General features: G+C 40.9%; 1 protein-coding gene across 1 annotated transcript in view; it reads right to left on the bottom strand.

The window, feature by feature from the left end:
- The window catches only part of prdm16 (PR domain containing 16), a 65940-nt gene that overhangs the window by 15438 nt on the left and 28931 nt on the right, over nt 1-21571 (bottom strand). The window contains exons 3-7 of the mRNA XM_055166050.1: nt 12685-12877; nt 11092-11239; nt 9310-9463; nt 6218-7844; nt 4763-4850 (exon numbers count right to left, since the gene is read on the bottom strand). Coding sequence (XP_055022025.1) covers nt 4763-4850; nt 6218-7844; nt 9310-9463; nt 11092-11239; nt 12685-12877 — 2210 coding nt within the window. The remainder of the gene's footprint in view (nt 1-4762; nt 4851-6217; nt 7845-9309; nt 9464-11091; nt 11240-12684; nt 12878-21571) is intronic.

The raw sequence follows: 21571 nt of genomic DNA, 5'->3' as shown, positions 1-21571 counted from the left end.
ATACAGACACTGGGAATTCCAGGAGCCACAGGGGGGCGCCAGTCGCAAAAACTGTCATTGTGTCCTTAGGCAAGACACTTCACCCACATTGCCCAGTATGAAAGTGGTCTGTGTGTGAGTGTGGAGTGAATGAATAATGATCTGTAAAGCGTCTTTGAGTATCTTGAAAGGCGCTTTATAAATGCAATGATTAATGAATAAATTAATTAAATAGCAGTAAGTAGAGTAGCAATTATTAATAAGCATATATTTATTGCTACTAACTCAGAATGTACTACGACTACTACTACTACTACTACTACTACTACTTACATTACGGTATTTATTATGTAATTTACTTTACTAAACTCTGCTCTTGTGGTGATAGATTTAATGATAGACATTCTTTAAAAAGCAGTGAAACAAATTTAAAGTGGTTATCAATACTATATTGATTCTTTAAACTATTATTGAAGTACAATCTAAAAGTATTCAAACTATAAATGACATATATGGAGTGTAGTAAACAAAGAATAAAATCAAAACATGTCAAAACTTGCTTTAGACTGATAAAAATATTTTTAAATTAAAAAAAAAAAAACAGCACTGTCAACAAAACAAAAGGTGGATACTGTGAGGATTTGAATGGAAAATATAAAACATATTTAGCTGAGTTATTTAATTTTTTCTTTACTACATAATTCCACACATTTTTCTTCATATTTTTCATACCTTTAGTATGTATTTAAAAAGTACAAAATGGTAAACAAAGAAAAAAACAAACAAACATGCTGAATGAGAAGGGTGTATACTGAATAATATTATATTGAGTGTAGTAGTGTGTAGTAGTAGTAGAAGTAGTAGTCGTACGTTCTCTTTCAAATAGCAGTAGTAGAGTAGTATTTTGTGTACTCTGTAGTAATTTAGTGATCAGTACGAACACTTTTACTGCTACTTACCGGGTATGTACAGTTACATACACCGAGCAATTATTTTAAAGCAGTATTAGTAGTAATCAAAGTAGCAGCTGTATTCACTTTCAAAAGCAGTAGTAGTAGATATTTTTTTTTAAAAGTACTTAGTGCAAATTATTAGTCTAAATTATAAGTAGCTGCAATAGAAGTAGTAGCAGTGACAGGAACTTTTTAGTAGTACTTGCTGTAGTAGTAGAGTAGCATTTTGAGGAAGTACTTTTTTGTTATTTTTTTTGGTTATGAGTAATTACCACTACAAGTACTACTACTACTACTATTACTATTATTACTACTACTACTACTACTACTACTGCTGCTACTACTACTGCTGCTGCTACTACTACTACTAATACTACTACCACATTTACCACTACCACTACCACTACTACTACCGCTACTACTACTACTACTACCACAACAACTACTACCATTACTACCACTACTACTACCGCTACTACTACTATTACTACCACAACTACTACTACTACCACCACCACCACCACCACTACTACTACTACTACTACTACTACTAATTATTATAATAGTGACTTACATCAGCACTTAAGTTTTATCTTTCAAAATAAAATTGTTGACATTCTCTTATTTTGAAAGACCTCAAATATACATATACACCGAGCGAGCACACCATACTTTCTTCAAACCCCGCCGGGCCTGGGCTTCATAACAATTCCTCGTACTTTCAAATGTTTCGCCGTCATTTATTAACCGGTTTAATGAATGTTTGGCCATTGCAGCGTCACGGTTGAAAGAGGACATAGATTTCCAGGTCAGATTAAACCGCTTCCCCCCCAGAGCCCCCCATTCTCTGGGACACAAACACAGGAAGTCCTTGATAGACATGCTGCTATTATCCACGCAGCCAGCTCAGCCACCACAGTAAAAGCACATACTGGGAGATTTATGGACCTACTGGCTGCGAGAAGTATAAAAAAAACAAAAATATATAACGAGGGACGCCAATTTAAACGCGTATTGTTGCGTTACCTTTTCCTTCGTATGTCAGTTGCTCCTAAGCTTTTGTCTGTGGTGTGTTTTGGACCATATCCTGTGGCTAAGTATTCAAAACAAACATGTGCATGACTCATTAATGGGCCTGTACCTGATTCCTTTTCACGCTCGCATGCTAGTTGTTGGACAGCAAAACTCTACTCTGATCCAGTCTGAGCAGATTTTCAGAATTCAAAACTGGGACACACCTGAGTTGGGATGGTTTGGATAAATGATACTAAGAAAAGAGTGCGGAACATAGTCCGTTCTGCACATTTTTTTGCTTTTAGGTCATTTTTAAGCACGGTTTGTGTGCAGCAATGTATTCGCTGCTTTGCTGTTGGCGGACATCAAGTTGGTCAAAAATAGGGACATCTGGGACATTTTATTTTTTTTTACAAAACTGGGACCAGTGTTGGGAAAGTTACTTTTAAAATGTATTCCCCTACAGATTACAGATTACATACCCCAAAATGTAGTTTGTAACAGAATCCATTAAATTACTTAAAGTGGTTTAGACTTGGTTTAGTCCTGGTTTTAGTCCTGGTTTTAGTCCTGGTTTAGACCTGGTTTAGTCCTGGTTTCATCCTGGTTAAGACCTAGTTTAGTCCTGGTTTAGACCTGGTTTAGTCCTGGTTTTAGTCCTGGATTAGACCTGGTTTAGTCCTGGTTTCATCCTGGTTTCACTCCTGGTTTAGACCTAGTTTAGTCCTGGTTTAGACCTGGTTTAGTCCTGGTTTCATCCTGGTTTAGACCTGGTTTAGTCCTGGTTAAGATCTGGTTTTAGTCCTGGTTTATCCTGGTTTAGACCTAGTTTAGTCCTGGTTTAGACCTGGTTTAGTCCTGGTTTCATCCTGGTTTAGACCTGGTTTAGTCCTGGTTAAGATCTGGTTTTAGTCCTGGTTTTAGTCCTGGTTTAGTCCTGGTTTTAGTCCTGGTTTAGACCTGGTTTAGTCCTGGTTTCATCCTGGTTAAGACCTAGTTTAGTCCTGGTTTAGACCTGGTTTAGTCCTGGTTTTAGTCCTGGATTAGACCTGGTTTAGTCCTGGTTTCATCCTGGTTTACTTCTGGTTTAGACCTAGTTTAGTCCTTTTTTAGACCTGGTTTAGTCCTGTTTCATCCTGGTTTAGACCTGGTTTAGTCCTGGTTAAGACCTGGTTTTAGTCCTGGTTTTAGTCCGAGTTTAGTCCTGGTTTTAGTCCTAGTTTAGACCTGGTACCTGCTACGTAACGCTGGTACATGTAATCCATTACTCCCCAACAGTGACTGTGACAAATGAGTGGTTTAAGTCTCTGCTGGGACAGAGGACACAAGCCTCAAAACTGCTCAGAAATTTCTGTTGTTGGGCCTAAATTATGGAATGACTGGCCTATTCACATTCGACAAGCTGACTCGCTTTGTGCTTTTTAATCAGTTCTTAAAACACACTTGTCTTCTTTGGCTTTTAACAAGTTTTGAGGTCTTTTACTGTTCAGCAGAGGTGGGGACTTGCAAGTCGTGACTTGGACTCAAATCAGTCTTGAGTCAGTATTTTTAGGACTTGAGACTTGACTTGATAAAATGGACTAAGACTTGGGACTCGACTTGAAGGTGAATGACTCGCAACTTGACTTGGACTTGAGGCCTGTGATTTGAGAAGACTTGAGAAGCACTTTTAAATCTGAATCTAAATCTTCTTTCTGACCAAAATGATTCATACTAAGATCTTGTCAAGACATTTAAAATGGAAAAAAAATACTAATTTAATTTTTACAAGCTCTTATATAAATATTCATATATAAATAAACCATGATTTTTTTTAAGTACAATTTAGTTTAAAATTCATATAAATTGCAAAAAATTGGTACTTTGGTTTAAAGACTTGAAATGACTTGAAGCTCAAAGCAGACTTCAGTGACTCAAGACTCGACTTGGACTTGCCTGTATTTAACTTGGGACTTGAGTCAGACTTGAGGTCAAAGACTTGAGATTTATTTGAGACTTGCAAAACTACGATTTGGTCCCACCTCTGTTGTTATTACAATAATTGTTGTATATATTTTTTCATTGCATTATACATATGCTTTTTAACTTTGTGAACAGCACTTTGGTCAAATTTGTCAATAAATAAAGTGGATTTTGGGTCAACAGGGACATCTGGTCACCCTTCTCTGATTTCTTCTCTGAAAGTTTTGAAAAGTGGTTATAAACTCATCACAGTGAATAATTAGGATGCCTCTGAACTCATAAGGTAAATGAGGAATAATTTTGAACCACTGCAAACCGTTGAAAATGAACTTGTTCTGTTTTTCAAGTTTTTAAGACGGTAGCATTTTATATTTTATTGAAAGTAGATTTTATTGTGCTTTTTTTCAACACACAGGCATTGCTCATTCACTCTAACGCTCACTTTAAGCTCCTCTGACTGGAGTGAGGCTGTCAACCTGTGCCATGGCCTCCACCCTCCAACCAAAGTGTCTTGCCTAAGGACACAACAGCTGTGTGCACTGATTGGAGCTGAAATGAACCTGCCGACTAATGATCTGATAGGCAAATACTCAAACCGCACTGCAGTTGTGGGTAAAACTCATTGCCGAGATAGCAAACCCCACTCACAGGTAAGAACAAAACGGCGGTAGGTCACAACATTGCCGTAAATGTCACTGCCGTCAAAAAGTGGAGCAGCAGACAGGTACAAATTTCGAGCAAATTGTTTTAAATTTGGTTAACTCTTGTCATACCCCTGTCTGACTTAAATACACTTCTGAAATAATAATAAAACAATCCTTCAAAATGGAACCGACTCGAGTGTGTTCTTTTACCTGCGTGTGGAAAAGTGGAGGGGACGGTCGCAGGAACTTCTCCTTGAGAGCGCCCACTGGGTCCAGCAGCTTCCTCTTCTCCACCCTGCTGGACCAACAGCAAGGCAGAGGGTTACGTACCACGACCACATCACTTTCACTCACTTTCATTTCTTAAGTCAAGTCTAAATTAAACACTTTTGTACCCACTTTCGATTTTAAAAAAGCATATTTTGATATAGCTCTAACAACTGAGTCCAACACTAATAAATGTAAGTGTTGATTGTGATTTTAAATTATCATGTTATTTATTATGTCGCTCTTTTCCATTTAACTATTTTGTTGATGAAAGCAGTTTATATTTTAAGATTATCTATCATAAAAATATTAAACATAAAATTTTTGAAGAGGTCATGTTAATATTTTAAGTGAATTTTGTACTTCTACTTAAACCTTTTTCACGTTTAGGGGCCTGTTTACATGAGAATGCTTGCGGGTAAAACAACAAAATATTTTATAGGTAGTCCCTTTCGTTGACGTTTTTGGAGCAAAAATCTGAAACCACCCTCCATGTATTTTAGCTACAAACTAATATTAATTTAATAGTTTACATCGGGGCAAAGCTTTTAAAAAATGCTGTTAACATGATGAATCTGTGTATAATTCATTCATTTGTTTTTCAATATAAAACCAAAAATAAGAAAATGAAAAAACAACCATTTTCTTAATTATTTGTCTCCAAACCCAAAATGAAAAAACAGATAATGATTCAGTTTTCGATTTTGTGTTTAAATGAAAAATGGAAAAAAACGGATGATGACCGTTTCCCGTTTTCGTGACTGAAACTGCGATGCCGGATTGAACCAGGCCTGAACCAGGATTAAACAGGACTAAAACAGGACTAAACCAGGACTAAACCGTTTTTGGTCCTGGTCTGGCACCGATCTCAGTTCCGGTTTCAATCACAGTCTGGTCCGAGTCTGGTCCCGGCCACAGTCCCGGTCTCAGCCCCGGTCTGGTCCAGTCTCGGTCCTAGTCTCAGTCCTGGTCCTATTCCCGGTCTCAGTTCTGGTCTGGTCCTGGTCTGGTCCCAGCCTCAGTCCTGGTCTCAGTCCTGGTCTCAGTTCTGGTCTGGTCCCGGTCTAAGTCCTGGTCACAGTCCCGGTCTGGTTTGGGCCTGGTCCAGGACCTGGTTTAGTCCTGATTCTGTCCGTATGCGGTGCAAAAGTCCGGCATCGCTTTTTAAGTCATGTAAACGGAAAACGGCCATTATCCCTTTTTTCCCATTATTCATTTAAGCAGAAAATCGAAAACTGAAAAAATGAATCGTTACCTATTTTTTCATTTTGGTTTTGGAGACAAATAATGAAGAAAGTAGCTGTTTTTTTTTTCATTTTCTTACTTTTGTTTTCATATTCAAATGAACGAATAATACACAGATTATGGTGCTGCTTTGGTCTAATCGGGCTGAAATACCTGTATATGGGGTCCATGAAGAAGGCCGAGGGCTTGGCGTAGTGCAGGGGCGGAGGTTGTGGGGGTTGCGAGGGGGGCTGCTGGTGCTGGCTCATGGACTGGTGCAGCGACTGGGGATGAAGGTGCGGGAACGCGGCAAGGCTGTCCTCTTTCGCCGACAAACTTTTCCCAACACTGTAGATGTGGTTTTTGCGATTTGGCAGTTCCGCAGCCACGCCGTTCTGCCCCGTCCGACTGCGCGTGCCGATGCTAAGATCCAATGGCTGTTCGTCCCCAGTAGAGGGCGCCCGAGGTCCGCTACTGCTGCCGGTGCTACTGTTGTTGTGGGGTGGGTTTGTTGGCGCGGGTGGGGGAAGTTTGGGCTCCTTGGGTTTCGTTGTGAGATCGAATGGCGACTCGGCCGACGATGCAAGATGCCCGCCGATTTTGTGTAAGTGCTCCCGCGGCGATTTGGGCTCAGACTTGAAGAACATGCTAGGATTGAGTCCGCCACGCTCCGCTGCAAATGGGTATAGCGAGTTGTGGAAGTTGGGCAAGAACTGGAACGGGAACATCGAATGGTAAGGTAAGGGCCCCATCTTCTTCTCCTGATGCAAACCGATCAAACCCGGGCCGAAGTATTTCTCTGCGATGGACGCGATGGCTTTGATGGAGTCTGTCGCCGCGGCGTTGGCGTTCGTGGATGTGGGCGGGAGGGCTTGTTCGTCGGGAGGAGGGAAGAAGGACGGCTGAGAGGAGGCATTCAGAAAGGAACGTTCGATGGAGAGGTTTCCGGAACTAGACACCGCAGACGCCAACGTACTGTTCGTGTCGTCCGGCTGGCTGCCCTCCTGGCTCATTGCTGCCCCCGATGGCTTTCTCCTCTTACTGCGTTCCCGTTCGCTGTCGCCCTCGCTCTCCAGATCCGACCCTTCCCCGGACGCCGTGCCCGTGGTTGTGTCCAGGTCCGTTCCGCTGGTGGTGTTGACGTCCTCCAGGTCGCTGCCGTCGGACATATCCGTCACCTTCGACTTGGGCTTCACGTCTCCGCTCGAGGATAAGTCTAGCTTGTGGTCCTTCTCTTTGTCGTCGGGTTGACTGTGCCCGTTGCCTGCGTTGCTGTTTGTCGACGTGACCAGAGACAGCGGGGGGCCGTCCAGGGGGCTGCGGGGTAGTTTTACCTCCTGACCGTTGCCGCCTATGGGACTTTTAAGTAAAGGACTAGTGGGCATTAATGCTGGACGGGGGTACAGTGATGGGGGGAAGATTCCTGGAAAACCATGAGGGAGCGAAGGGAACCCGTGGGGTCCCGGGGAGAAGGGCAGCCCAGCGTGGGGATGAGGTCTAGAGGGAAAGTAGTCAGTGAAGCCTAGACTGGACTGGTTGAGGCCTGGGAGGTGGGGGTGGTGGGATTTGGCCTTGGCCATGATGGGGCTGGAGCTCATGGGGATGCCGGGGTTGAACATGCCCCCTGGGGAACCGTAATGGTTTTTGCCCTCACAGAAGCGCCGGTGCTTGTTGAGGGAAGAGGTAGTGCTGAACAACTGGCCGCAGTCCTTGCACTTGATCTGAGTGCGGCAGTCGGCGTGCATTCGCTTGTGACGACAGAGGTTTGAGAACTGGGTGTAGGACTTGTGGCACACCTCGCCTGCAGGAGGGAAGAGACACAGCCCATCAGGGCCTGGTTAAACCCATTTAACACTGTCACTAACTCGAAAATACAAATCAATGACAACAACACTACAATCAGTCTCATATCACAACTACACACTGTTTAATGAAGTACTACAGGTAATCCCATTGAAAAAAACAAAATCTAGCCAAGTTAAGATGACTTGAATTAAGAAAGTTTTATCATGATTTGAGTACATTTCAGTTGACAAGTAAAATGATCTGCCAGTGGAACAAGACTTTTCTATGTAAAATATGAAAATACAACTCGCTACACTTAAAACAGAAGTCTCCAATCTGTAGCTCTCCACTTCCTTCCAAGTAGCTCACCAAGGGATTTCTAAATTAACTAATTAAACTAACAAATCAATGCCCAACTTTGTGCACAAATAAATGGATAAAGGTTTATGTTTTATAAGTATATCTTGCTGTTCCCTATCTAAACCTTTCCTGTACTAAATAAGGTGACCAGATGTTCCTTTTTCCCTGGGACAGGCCCAGTTTTGAGTCCTGTGACCCCGTCATAGCAGATTTAAACAAAACCAGTGATTTGTTCTGATTTTACACAGGAAATGTCCCAGGAGTTCCTATTTTTGACCAATTTGATCTAAACCAGGATTAACAAAGACTAAACCAGGACTACATCAGGTTTAAACCCAAACTAAAACAGGACTATCACAAGTTTTGACTAATCAGATCCTAACCAACAGTAAAGAGAAGCATAAATTATCATCAATACAGGAAATGACAATGAAGCAAAAAGTGCAGTGTCAGAAATCCCTCAGATTTTGTTACACACCCTTTCCCCAAACTCAATGTCCCAGTTTTGCATTTTGAAAATCTGGTCGCCCTAACCCCTAAAATGCGTAGCTCTTAAGCATTTTCTTTTTGTAAAAGTAGCTCACCAGTGGAAAAAGTTTGGAGACCCTTGACTTAAAATAAGAAAAACAACAACTTTTTGCACTTGAAATAAGAAACAAACTCAAATGTTGCTTGAATTTAGAAGAACACAGTTACTCTGTTGGCAGATAATTTCACTTGTCAAGTTGAACCGACTCAAAGTAAAATATTCTTAATTTAAGTCATTTTAACTGACCTAGATATTGTTTTTTCCAGTGCAGGCATGTTTGCAATGTTGTCTTGTGCACATAAAATCTAGATAAATGGTTTTCAGATTTTAGAAACCCTTAATTAATGTTAACCATATTAATTTTAGCTGCTCCTATTTGTATTAAATGTTATTGGCCCGTAAAGTGTGATGATATCATCCCAGCAATAAGAAATCCAGCAATAACAATGTGAAATTTAGACTTAGTAGTGTTTGTTTTAGTGTTTATACATATGAAACGCCTTGAATGAAATGTTAAGCTATTAATTTTTTCTATAACAATGCTAATACTGAATGAAAACATGTACTATGCTGAAAAGGTGCTGTGACTTACAGATAAAGGGCTTGACGCTGCTGTGGATGTGCTTGTGCTGCTTGAGTCCCGACGATGTGGCGAAGGTCTTCCCGCACTCGGGGCAGGTGTGAGCTCGGGCCCCCACGTGCTGAGAGCGGATGTGCCTCTGCAGATTACTGGGGTCCGTGAACACCTGAAAGCACCGGGGACAAAGCACGACTGAATGACGGTACGGTTTGTGCCGAAACATGCAGAACAACTCAAAGCACAAAGCATTTCTGAAGTACTTGCGAAGATTTAGGAGTAGTAGTAGTAGTTGGGTAAGGTTTGAAGCACCAACCATGCAGTTAGTGGGCAAATACACGCGTCAAGAATCTCGGACTTCCGGTCATTGTGCAATGCATACTGGGAAGGATTTCCGAAAAATTTAACATCAAACCTCCATGTTTGTTTTCCCAGTGGGATGCGCCTATTGACAAAGTCGATCTTTTTAGTCTTTTGAACCATATCGTTTTTGTTTCTGGTTCTGATATTGTCATATTTTAGTTTTGGGATTCGGACATTGTAATTGTGTGGTTGTTGGATCCTAACAGAGGAAAACGGCTCGAGAAATGTGTTTGCGAACTCCATAAATGCAAAAGGGAATCAGATGTGTGTGACTGCAAACCTCTGTTCAAACTGTTTCCCTTCCGAACGGAATTGAAAAATAGTGAAAGGTGAAGGCGATGGGGAGGATTGATCCACATGAAGGACGAAAAAGGAAACCTTTGACTGCCTAAATCATCCCGAGTTTGCAGTGAACATTTTGTATGTTGAGCGCCAACAAAGCAGGATCCCGTTTGTTAAGTGAGAGGTGCAGAAGACAAACAGACTGAACTCAAACTTTCTTGTGGTTTTGCAGCAACATCACGTCTTGGTCTCTTTGCAGGGGAAGTTGTTTCTTGGTGAAAAGTTGGTGCCTTTTGCTTTGGCGTTGACTTTTTAAATTCATAACCAAGGCTGAGTGAGGGATCGGGATTTTGCTTTGATGGCGCTCCACGTACAAAATGTTCGCTGCAAACTCGGAATGATTTAGGCAGTCAAAGGTTTTCTTTGGATCAATCCTGCTCATCGCTTTCGCTTTTCACTATTTTTCAATTCCGTTCGGAAGGGAAACAGTTTGAACAGAGGTTTGCAGTCACACAGATCTGATTCCCTTTTGCATTTATGGAGTTCGCAAACACATTTCTCGAGCCGTTTTCCGCTGTTAGGATCCAACAACCACACAATTACGATGTCCGAATCCCAAAACTAAAATGTAACAATGTCAGAACCAGAAACAAAAGCGATATGGTTCAACAGACTTGAAAAGATCGACTTTGTCAATAGACACATCCCACTGGGAAAACAAACATGGAGGTTTGATGTTCAATTTTTCAGAAAATCCTTCCCAGTATGTATTGCGCAATGACCGGAAGTCCGAGATTCTTGATGCGTGTACACTGGGCAAATACTCCACTGTGCCATTGTTATTCCATCAATTTCTTTAGTATGTAATAAAAATATTATCAGTCTACTTTTTTAGTTTACATCTATGCCTTCAAAAATAAAACAGCACTCCAAATTCAAAATCAAACACCACATTTAAAAAGAATTAGTTCACATTTTACAGTTTTGGAAAAATAAAACTCCAATTTATGTAGTCAATTTGCACTTTTTGTTTGTAAATACGTTCAAAACACTTGGAAAAGGAATGAAGGTTAGAAGTCAACCTGAAAATGCTTTGTTTTGAGTTAAAGTCGGTGCTTCCTGTGCACAACTTACGTGCGTGGAAGGCTGTACCTTATCACAGTTTTCACACTCAAAGCGCTTGCCACTGTCATGAGACATCTGGTGGCGGATGAGGTTGGACTTCCAGTTGAAGGCTTTGGGACACTGGTCACACTTGTACTCTCTCTCCTCGGTGTGGACGATCATGTGCTGACCCAAACTGGAAAATAAAACATAAAGACAATTAAAGTTAAAATACATAAAAAAATAAAAAATAAAAATTACACACACTCCATATTTCACAGAGATGTTTGATTTTTTAGTAGTTTACTGCTATTTTCTTCATTATTTGTCTCCAAAACCAAAATGAAAAAACGGATAATGGTTCGTTTTTACAGTTTTCGATTTTGTGTTTAAATGAAAAATGGAAAAATCAGGTAAACTGCGGGACTGAACCAGGACTGAACCAGGACTAAAACAGGACTGAACCAGGACTAGGAAACCAGGACTGAACCAGGACTAAAACAGGACTAAAACAGGACTGAACCCAGGACTGAACCAGGGGCCGAGTATCGGGATGGGCCAGGAGGTGTAGAGTCCACATAGACTGTTGGGTGATCAGGACTGAGACCAGGACCAGACCGGGACCAGACTGGGACTGAGACCGGGACGAGACCAAGATTGAGACCAGGACCACACCAGGACTGAGACTGGGACAGAGACCCGGACTGAAAAGTTTAGTCCTGGTTTAGTCCTAGTTCAGTCCTGGTTCAGTCCTGGTTTAGACCTGGTTTAGACCTGGTTTAGTCCTGGTTCAGTCCTAGTTTAGACCTGGTTTAGTCGTGTTGTAGTCCTGTTTTAGTCCTGGGATCAGTCCTGGTTCTCTTCTGGTTCAGTCCTGGTCTCAGTCTTGGTCTGTGTAGAGTCAACATAGACTGTTGGGTGATCAGGACTGAGACCAGGACCAGACTGGGACCAGACTGGGACTGAGACCGGACCAGACCAAGACTGAGACCAGGGCCACACCAGGACTAAGACTGGGACAGAGACCCGGACTGACCAGTTTAGTCCTGGTTTAGTCCTGGTTCAGTCCTGGTTCAGTCCTGGTTTAGTCCTGGTTCAGTCCTAGTTTAGACCTGGTTTAGTCCTGTTGTAGTCCTGTTTTAGTCCTGGGATCAGTCCTGGTTCAGTTCTGGTTCAGTCCTGGTTTAGTCCTGGTTTAGCATCTCGATCAGTGTTTCTTCAGCTCAGTAAATAAAGCCTATGAAGTTTGACAGCCGAATCGCGTCTGTGAATTCGCGTTCGTACTGAAGAAAGCGTAACCATTTCATTTCGTGATTGTAATTCTTGAAGCCGTAACTTTTCAATTTGTCTTCTGATGGATGCTTCTAATTTGCGTGTGATTTATGATGGGCACGGGCGGGTAACAGGTGGAATGTGAACCGGTCTGGGCGGGTGCGGGTTTAACTTTGCTATAATCTCGGAATGTGATGCTGTACTGCTCATGTCTCCAAAAATGGACCGGTTCAGGGCTCCAGACTCAACACTGACAAATACATAGAGACAATCAGGTTACACAAGGCACCTTTAACCTCGTCATCAGCCTCCTCAGCCTCCACCATCAGTATTTGTGTAACCATCAAACCAAAGCTGAGCAGACTGTACCTGTATTCGTTGGGGAAGATCTTCTCACAGTCCTTGCACTCGTGGATGGGCTCGTCGCTGTCCTCTCTCTCCTGTTTGAAGTCGTCCTGCAGGGAGCCGAAGGAGCCGGAGCACGAGTACTTCTGATGCCTCCTGAGCTCCAGCGTGGAGGAGAAGAGCTCGTCGCACTCCTCGCAGCGGTACATCTGCTCGTCTGCACACACAAACACAAAAATACATACATAAAACAGATTATCAGGGGGAAACATTTGGCAATTTTATTTGTGGTTCTACTTATGTGAAAGGTGCACTGTGTAACTTTCAATAGTGGGTCCGTCACCTTCTTGTTTCTACAGAAATGTCATTGCTTTGCTTGGAATGCTCCACAGTATGACATTAAACAGATTTACCTTACATTTATTCCATTACAGTTGGTTTTATAGCTCTAAAATACCTAGAAAATCAGGCGTTCTGTTTGTAAGAAGGGTCGCCTTTCCACAGATCTGACCTGTAACTTGGGCTATTTTGGTCTGCATGGAGATAGAAAGGTTTAATATCATACTGTGAAACATTCCAGACAAAAAAATAAAAAAATAAATAAAATAAAATAACGGACCCTCCACTAGAAAAGTTACACAATGCACCTATACTTAATAACAAAAACGTGATTTTATTTTTATTTTTATTTATTTTTTTGAGAATTTTAAGATTTAGTGTGACCCAAAATGCAAAATGACCCAATAATTTAAAATTAGTGTGTCATTTTGCAGCACTACAAAACAAAAACAAAACAGACCACAACAGAAAGGGTCCAAGTTGAAGCAAAAGTACCAAATCTTATTAAACAAGGACAGAATTCCAAGAAAGAAAGCGGTGCATGAACAACAAGTTTGCATTTACAACTGCACTTACGACTCACTGTATATATAAGAGATAAAATATAAATAATTTAGAGCTCTATATCTTTCAAAACATAAAGCTTGATACTCTTTTTTTTAAAGGTTTCCACAGTGTTGGTTGAAGATTTATTGACCTTTTAAACCACTTGTAGTTGTATAAAACGATTCAGGGAAAGGTCTTGTTTAGTTATTACCAGCTGGTCCCTTACTATCATGTACCAACCCTGTGAAGTTTTAGTGATTTTCGATCGTTACTTTTAAAGTTACAGCTCATTTTATTAGGAGAGTATGTGTCAAATTACGGGCCCAAAATCGCGTCATTTTTTCTCGGCCGTTTTCACAGGTTGATATCTCCTTAACTATCGCGCATAGAGGGCTGAAATTTTGTAGGCTTGTGCTCCTCTACTCTGTGTTCAAATAACAAAAAACAAAACAGTACATGGTCATTGTAGACTCGTGTCATTGTGTCAAATGTGAATGTTCAAGATACAATTAAAAATTGAAGGAGCTTCATAAAATACACATGTTTGGTACCATATGAAAGGTCTTTTTTTGATCTTTCAAAGACAAATTATTCAAAATTTTTTCATCAATACCCACATGCCATAAATTACATGTGAACATCGGACCATGTTACATTTTCTTGTTTTTAACAGGACCCTCACACATAACCTATTTCAAATTTTCAACATTTGGTGATATCTTGATCCTCAAAAAAAATTTAAGGGTCTGCTACACCTACAAGTAGGTTTAAAAGGGGGCTAAAAATGGTACGCCACGGAAATGAATGAGATTTTTTTCATTTTTAAGTTCATATAAAATGACAAGGAGTTGAGATACCAAACTTTGGAGAGATGTTATTTGAACACAAAGTAGAGGACTACAAGTCTACAAAATTTCAGTCCTCTGTGTGTGATACTTATGGAGAAACTTTTGGAAGCTTCTTGAAACTTGCACTTTTCTTGGTTTTGAACTTTTTTTTACAATTTCATCAACTGGATTTGCGCTAAATGTAAAATGTATGTATTTATATTATATATTTTTTTGTTTAATTCATTTCTTGTGTGTGTATTTCATCTCCACACCATCTCATCTATTACCACGTAGTCAAGTGTGGGTTAGTTACATTTCGCGTCTCGTCCAGTCGCTAAAACCAATGATCCTACCATCGACTTTCGCATAAAGTGGAAATCAATTAGCGGTGAAATGCAGCCGTCATTAGCACAGTTAATTGCCTGTTACGCTAAGTGTTCGGGGGCCCCTGCGTGGGTGTAATCGCACTCCAGGGATACAATAGCCTGGCCTTCCCCTTCCATGTTGATAACCTTCTACAATACTTCTCACCAACAAGGTCAAACGCATAAAACTCCTGCCAGCTTTTTCAATGGCCGGTTCCTGTGTCGGGCGCCAAGTACAATAGAGCGGGGAAGAGGTCGGAGAGAAGGGTGTTTTTTGTGTGTACTATTTCACTATTTCAGTGTTTGACCGTTTGTGGAAGCGTGAGTGGTGAGGTAAGACGGTGAAAGACCAAATTAACCGCTAAAAAGGTAGAAGAAGTAGCGGGATAGTAAAGACAAAATAATAATTCGTACACAAAGTAGTTCAAAGTGGATAGGAAATGCATTAAAATCACAGTAAAAACTAATCAAAACATAAATAATCATAAAAATAATTTAAAGAGAGAGACATTAAAATTAGAGAGAAGGGTGTGGAATGAAAAATGAAAACCTTTTGTAGGTTTCAAAACCTACAATATTTGACAGTTTTAATCCTTTTCGGTCCATCGTAAAATGAAATAGAAAAGAATATGATTTAGTAGTTTGCAAAATAAAATAAATAAAAAAATAATAAATACATTTAAAATAATAATAATAATAATAATAATAATAATAATAATAAAGGACATAATATATTTGGATGATTTGGTTTTAATAAAGTCTTCATAAAACTATTTGGACATTTGTTTGAGATTTACTAAAGGTGCACTGTGTAACTTTTCTGGTGGAGGGTTCGCTCATTCCTTGTCTCCATGGAAATGTTATTGCTTTGCCTGGAATGTTCCGCAATATGGTATTAGACTTTATCCTGATTCACCAGACGGTTTCACTTCGTGGATTTGTTCACTCGCAATAACGTCTTTCCCTTGATAAAATTCACCAAACATTCTCTTTGTTCCGGCATTAAATCTTCAATGTTGCATGTATTTTGAGGTAGTTTTGATCAATAAAAACAACTTCAATTGAATGAATGTGAAATGGATACGTTTAATTGTGCAGTGTGGAATATTCCAAACTAAGCAGGTGAATCCGTGTATCACATGTTCTAACGCTCAAAAACAAGCGCAAATGCTCTGTTACACCTTGTGATGTCATGAATAGATCGTATTAAAGTTAATCTTTAGAATCCGTGTATCATTCGTTCATTCGTTTTTCAAAATAAAATCAAAAATAGGAAAACGAAAAAAACTATTTTCTATTATTTTCTATTTATTGTTTTCTAACTATTTCCTTCATTATTTGACTTAAAGTGCAATGCCAGACTGAACCAGGACTAAACCAGGACTGAACCAGGATTGAACCAGGTCTAAACCAGGTCTAAACCAGGTCTACCAGGACTAAACCGGTCTCAGTTCTGGTCTCAGTCCTGCTCTGGTCCCGGTCTGGTCTTGGTCTCAGTTCTGATCACCCGACAGTCTACGTTGCTGCATCTCTGGGCCTGTCCCGGCAGTCCTGGTTTGGTCCTGGTTTAGTCCTGGTTTACTCCTGGTTCAGTCCTGGTTCAGTCTTGGTTTAGTCCTGGTTTACTCCTGGTTCAGTCCTGGTTCAGTCTTGGTTTAGTTCTGGTTTACTCCTGGTTCAGTCTTGGTTTAGTCCTGGTTCAGTTCTGGTTCAGTCCTGATTTAGTCCTGGTTTAGTTCTGGTTCAGTCCTGGTTCAGTTCTGGTTTAGTCCTGGTTCAGTTCTGATTTAGTCCTGATTCAGGTCAGGTTTAATCCTGGTTTAGTCCTGGTTCAGTTCTGATTTAGTCCTGGTTCAGTTCTGGTTTAATCCTGGTTTAGTCCTGTTTTAGGACTGAGACTGGGACCAGGACAAGGACTGAGACCAGGACTAAGACTGGGACTGGACCAGTACTGAGGCCTGATTTAGTCCTGGTTTAGTCCTGATTCACACATAATCAAAAATTGAAAAAACAAATCATTATCTGTTTTTTAATTTTGGTTTTGGAGACAAATAACGAAGAAAATTGTTGTTTTTTTCCTTTTCTTATTTTTGGTTTATTTTGAAAAAACAAATGAACGAATGACACATTAATTCAGGTCGCTCCCCGTGAAAGTTACACAGTGCATCTTTAAAGCAAGAATAGTGTGAAGTAGTTTTAATAAATCGTTGCCGTTTGTCGTAAAATACAAAACAAAACGAGATAAATTTGCGTAGTTGTAGTGGATTAAAACTGAAAGCTGACAATATATTTTCATTTTTGACAGTTTTTCGGTGTTTTTGTTTTCCTGAAAGAACCGTCGAGGTAAGCAGGTCCAAGCGTAGCCCTCGGAGTCCCCCGCCCGTCCCCCCCTCGCCGCCCCAACAGACCCGGGTTTGGCCGCACCCATCCATCACTCCCGGCACCGCTGAGTGACTCTATCCAAAAACGGCTTACGGTGCACGGTGCCACGGCTCACCTTTGGCATCGCCGCGCCACCGTTTATCCAGCTGGAACTTCTTGGGCACATTAAAAGGGCATTAGAGCAGAGTGACCGGGGGGAGGCTGGTAAATGACCTTCTGATCAATGAGCTGTAACACAAATGCGAAGCTAACTACTCTGACACTGTCCAAGGGGAGTGTTGATGGAAATATGCATGAGCCGGCGAGCCAGGGCCAAAGTTACCGACTGTTTACAACAAAAAGTTTAGATTTAGGGGGGAAAAGTTGATCAATTTGAAACTACTTTTGGAATATTTAGTCAGTGCCGTGGAGGGTTCTTGTAAAGGATGGCAGCTGTGTTAATAATAATTAGACAAAAATAATAAAACACAAGACGTTAAATGATGAATGTTAAAAATGGTTGGTGTAGAGAGGTCACATTTGATCACTGAAAATACTACAGACTGGAAAAAAGTGTCTGGACTTTAAAAACGCAGAGGAGCTCACTCAAGATTAGTGACTTGCAACAAATAAAATCAAACTCCTACACTGGAAAACCACGTTATAATTTTATCAAAACACAAACAGAATTTTGCGTAATTTCTTTTAAATGGACCATCACAAAATGCAAGATTTTTTCGAAGGTGTTTGCCCACTGATCTGAAGGTTGGCGGTGCGATTCTAGCTCCAACAAATAAATGCTGTCATTGTGTCCTTGCGCAAGACACTTTACCCACCTCACCCCGCGTGTTTGTATGTGAATAGGTGAATGGTTTCTTGATGTACAGCGCTTCGAGTAACTTGATTCATCATCGTGGAAACCGTCTGACCTCGCAGCATTAGGATTCGTTCGCTCAACAGTAGGTGGGCGGGTACTTTTTTTATTTAACCAATCGCTGTTATTTGGTCGTGACGTATGTAATGCTCAAAGTCCCGTAGGAAGAAGGACAATAACGTTTTTCCCCTTGATAAAATTCACCAAACATTATCTTTATTCCGGCTTTAAATCCTCGATCTCGGGAATCGTCGCCAACACAGAATGTCTGTCTTCAGCCCTATTCGCATGGGATTAGTATAACCTGTGGACCTTTTGGTGAATTGTAATAATTCCTGAGATCTTAATCCCGTGCGAATGCCCCATGTCTGTAATTTGTAAAGTGGAAATTACGCCGCAAATGACCGACTATATTTCGCCAAACACAGACGTCCAGTGATAATACTAGTCCCGCGCAAAAATTGTGGTAATTGCACCTTTTTTATCTTTTTCCGGATTGAATATGGAGACTGCGGTAGAAATTTTGATTAGCAGTTTTAAGCTTTTTAGGGGCAAGTTTGATTACGGCCCTGTATGTAAATATATATGTAAACCGATCTGCAGAAACTGGAAGACGTCCAAGAAGAGAGCCAATTCTCGCAGGATGATGGCCGGGATAATGTGTAGCAGCGAGCGGTAAGGAACATTTTAAATAATATAACTAGCTACTACTGGTAACTCGTAACTACTGGTTTAGTCCTGGTTAAGTCCTAGTTTAGTCTCAGTTCAGTTCTACCAGTCCTGGATGAGTCCCGGTCCAGTCCTGTATCAGTCCTGGTCTTGTCCTGGTCCAGTCCTGATCCAGTCCTGGTTTAGGCCTGGTTTAGTCCTGGTTCAGTCCTGGTCTAGTACTGGTCTAGTACTGGTCATATCAGTAAAACGGAGTAATTTGCATTAATTGTAATTTATTTGACTTCGCTTATCCCGTGCGAATGTGCTGCAAGTAACACAGACGTGGGGCGGTAATTTACAAATTAAAGGGCCGTTATTTGTTTTTCCATTCTTCATTTAAACACAAAATTGAAAACTGAAAAAAATGAATGTTTTTTCATTTTGGTTTTGGAGACAAATAATGAAGAAAACTGTTGTTTTTTCATTTTATTTTGGTTTTATATTGAAAAATGAATGAACGAATGACACATGGATTGGATTGGATAGTTTAGCCATAATTTAGTCAAAGTTTTTAATTTTGGCCCTCTGTGAATTTGAGTTTGACACCCGTGGTTTAGTGTATTCTGATTCCTGACCTAATCGCTGGAAAGACTGTCTTGAAGTTGGAAAAGCGCCCTATAAAAATGTGACCGTCCACTGTTGCTTATATAAAGCTGCCCAAAATAGAGACAGACATTTGACCAATAATATAACAGCACAGGTTTTTTAAATAAAGGGTTACTGAAGTCATCCAAATACTAATCCAAAAACAATTCCTCCAAAAGTGCAGCTGAACAGAGGTACACGGCAGGGCTGCCCCATTGCACCTCTCTTGTTCTCGTGTTCCTGGAGTTCGAGGAGGGCCGGCGGACTAATGGCTGTCTGGGAGACCAAAGTAGCTCCATTATGTGCAGTTTAGCGGCTAATCTGGGAGCATGGGTGAGGTCTCCGGGGAGTCCTTAGCTCCTCCAGACCCTGAATTCCTGCTCCGATAAGCCAGACGGAGAGCCCTGCCAGGTCCTGCAGACATGGGACCCTTTCACTCCGTATCTCATCCCGGCATTCCCACACACAAATGCTTCACATACTTGTCCATGAACTCTTTAAAAGTGTAAGAATTGTTTTGTTTTATTATAGGCAGTAAATTTCTCCTTACATTTTTAATTGTGATAATGGGAATACATTGTTTGTGTCAAGGCTTTAACTTTGGCTTTTAGTTTCGTTAGGATGTTGTTACCTCCTCAGAAACAGACCTGGACTTGTGTTTTGTTTCAGTCACACATTTTTAACTAACCTTTTATTATTATCTACTTCTTCAAACCTCAAAATGCTCTGTTCCACCTTGTGATGTCATGAAGTTAACAGCTATATTTTACTTTTAGTTCAGTACAGATCGGCAATTCCAGATCTGAAATTATCCAAGTGATTCTATTGAAGGTGTGTGGACTTTAAAAACACAATGGAGCACTTCCTGTATAACCACATGACATCACAAGGTGGACCCAGCCACCCAACGTGTGTGAAAACAGTATAATATGGACCATATTTAAAGTCATACTATGGAACATTCCAGGCATTTCCAGACATTTCCACAGAAACTACAAGGTGACAGACTCCAAGCGAAAAGTTGCATAATGCGCCTGTAAGTCCCAGTTTTAGTCCTGGTTTAGTCCGAGTTAAGTCCCAGTTTTAGTCCTGGTTTAGTCCTGGTTTAGTCCAAGTCCCAGTTTTAGTCCTGGTTTAGTCCAAGTTAAGTCCGAGTTTTAGTCCTGGTTTAGTCCAAGTTAAGTCCCAGTTTTAGTCCTGGTTTAGTCCGAGTTAAGTCCCAGTTTTAGTCCTGGTTTAGTCCAAGTCCCAGTTTTAGTCCTGGTTTAGTCCAAGTTAAGTCCGAGTTTTAGTCCTGGTAAAGTCCAAGTTAAGTCTGAGTTTTAGTTCTGGTTTAGTCCAAGTTAAGTCCGAGTTTTAGTCCTGGTTTAGTCCAAGTTAAGTCCGAGTTTTAGTCCTGGTTTAGTCCAAGTTAAATCCGAGTTTTAGTCCTGGTTTAGCTCAAATTATGTCCCAATTTTGGTCTTGTTTTAACAGTTTTAGTCCTGGTTTAGTCCAAGTTAAATCCCAGTTTAAGTCCTGGTTTAACACTTTTAATCCTGGTTAAATCCAAGGTAAGTCCCAGTTTTGGTCCTGGTTTGGTCCTGGTTTATTCCAGGTTAAGTCCCAGTTTTGGTCCTGGTTTAGTCCAAGTTAAGGCCCAGTTTTAGTCCTGACTTAACAGTTTTAATCCTGATTAAATACAAGTTAAGTCCCAGTTCTAGTCCTGGTTTACTCCTGGTTTAGTCCAAGTTAAGTCCCAGTTCTAGTCCTGGTTTAGTCTAGTTTGAGTCCAGTCCTAGTCCGTCCTCCTTCTCCTCCTCGTCTCCATTCACAAATGCTTCACATATTTGTAGAACTGCGGCGTATTTAGCCTGTCCTCTCTCATTTGGTTTTGTACATCAAGATGCAAATGGTCCTGGCCGGCGGGCGCACATTTCTGCCAGGTGGACTGTGACTTTTTCCTTTTCCACATCGAACATGGATGGATGCACGCACACAGACGCCCAAACAAATCATTTACCAAACCCTGCGCCGCTGTGACGTGATGCCAGCGAGCAACGCACCAATCAGCTCCCGTTTCAGCCCAAGTCAAACAGACGAGGTGCTGAGGGGTTTCCTTGTGAAGTCCTGGGTTAGTTCTTGTTCGGTTTTGGTTAAGTGAGATTTTAAAGGTCCGATCTTGAGCAAAAATGACTCTTGTGAGACTTAAGACATGTTCTAATGCTCTAAAACAGACCCAATTGCGCTGTTACACCTTGTGATGTCATGAGGAGGGAGATTTAAAGTAGTTAAAACAGCTATTTTCAACCTTTAGAATC

The sequence above is a fragment of the Boleophthalmus pectinirostris genome, unplaced genomic scaffold, assembly GCF_026225935.1.
Source record: "Boleophthalmus pectinirostris isolate CB_2022bp ecotype Guang Dong unplaced genomic scaffold, ASM2622593v1 HiC_scaffold_8, whole genome shotgun sequence".
NCBI lineage: Eukaryota > Metazoa > Chordata > Actinopteri > Gobiiformes > Gobiidae > Boleophthalmus > Boleophthalmus pectinirostris.
This window is presented reverse-complemented; position numbering and strand designations above follow the sequence as displayed.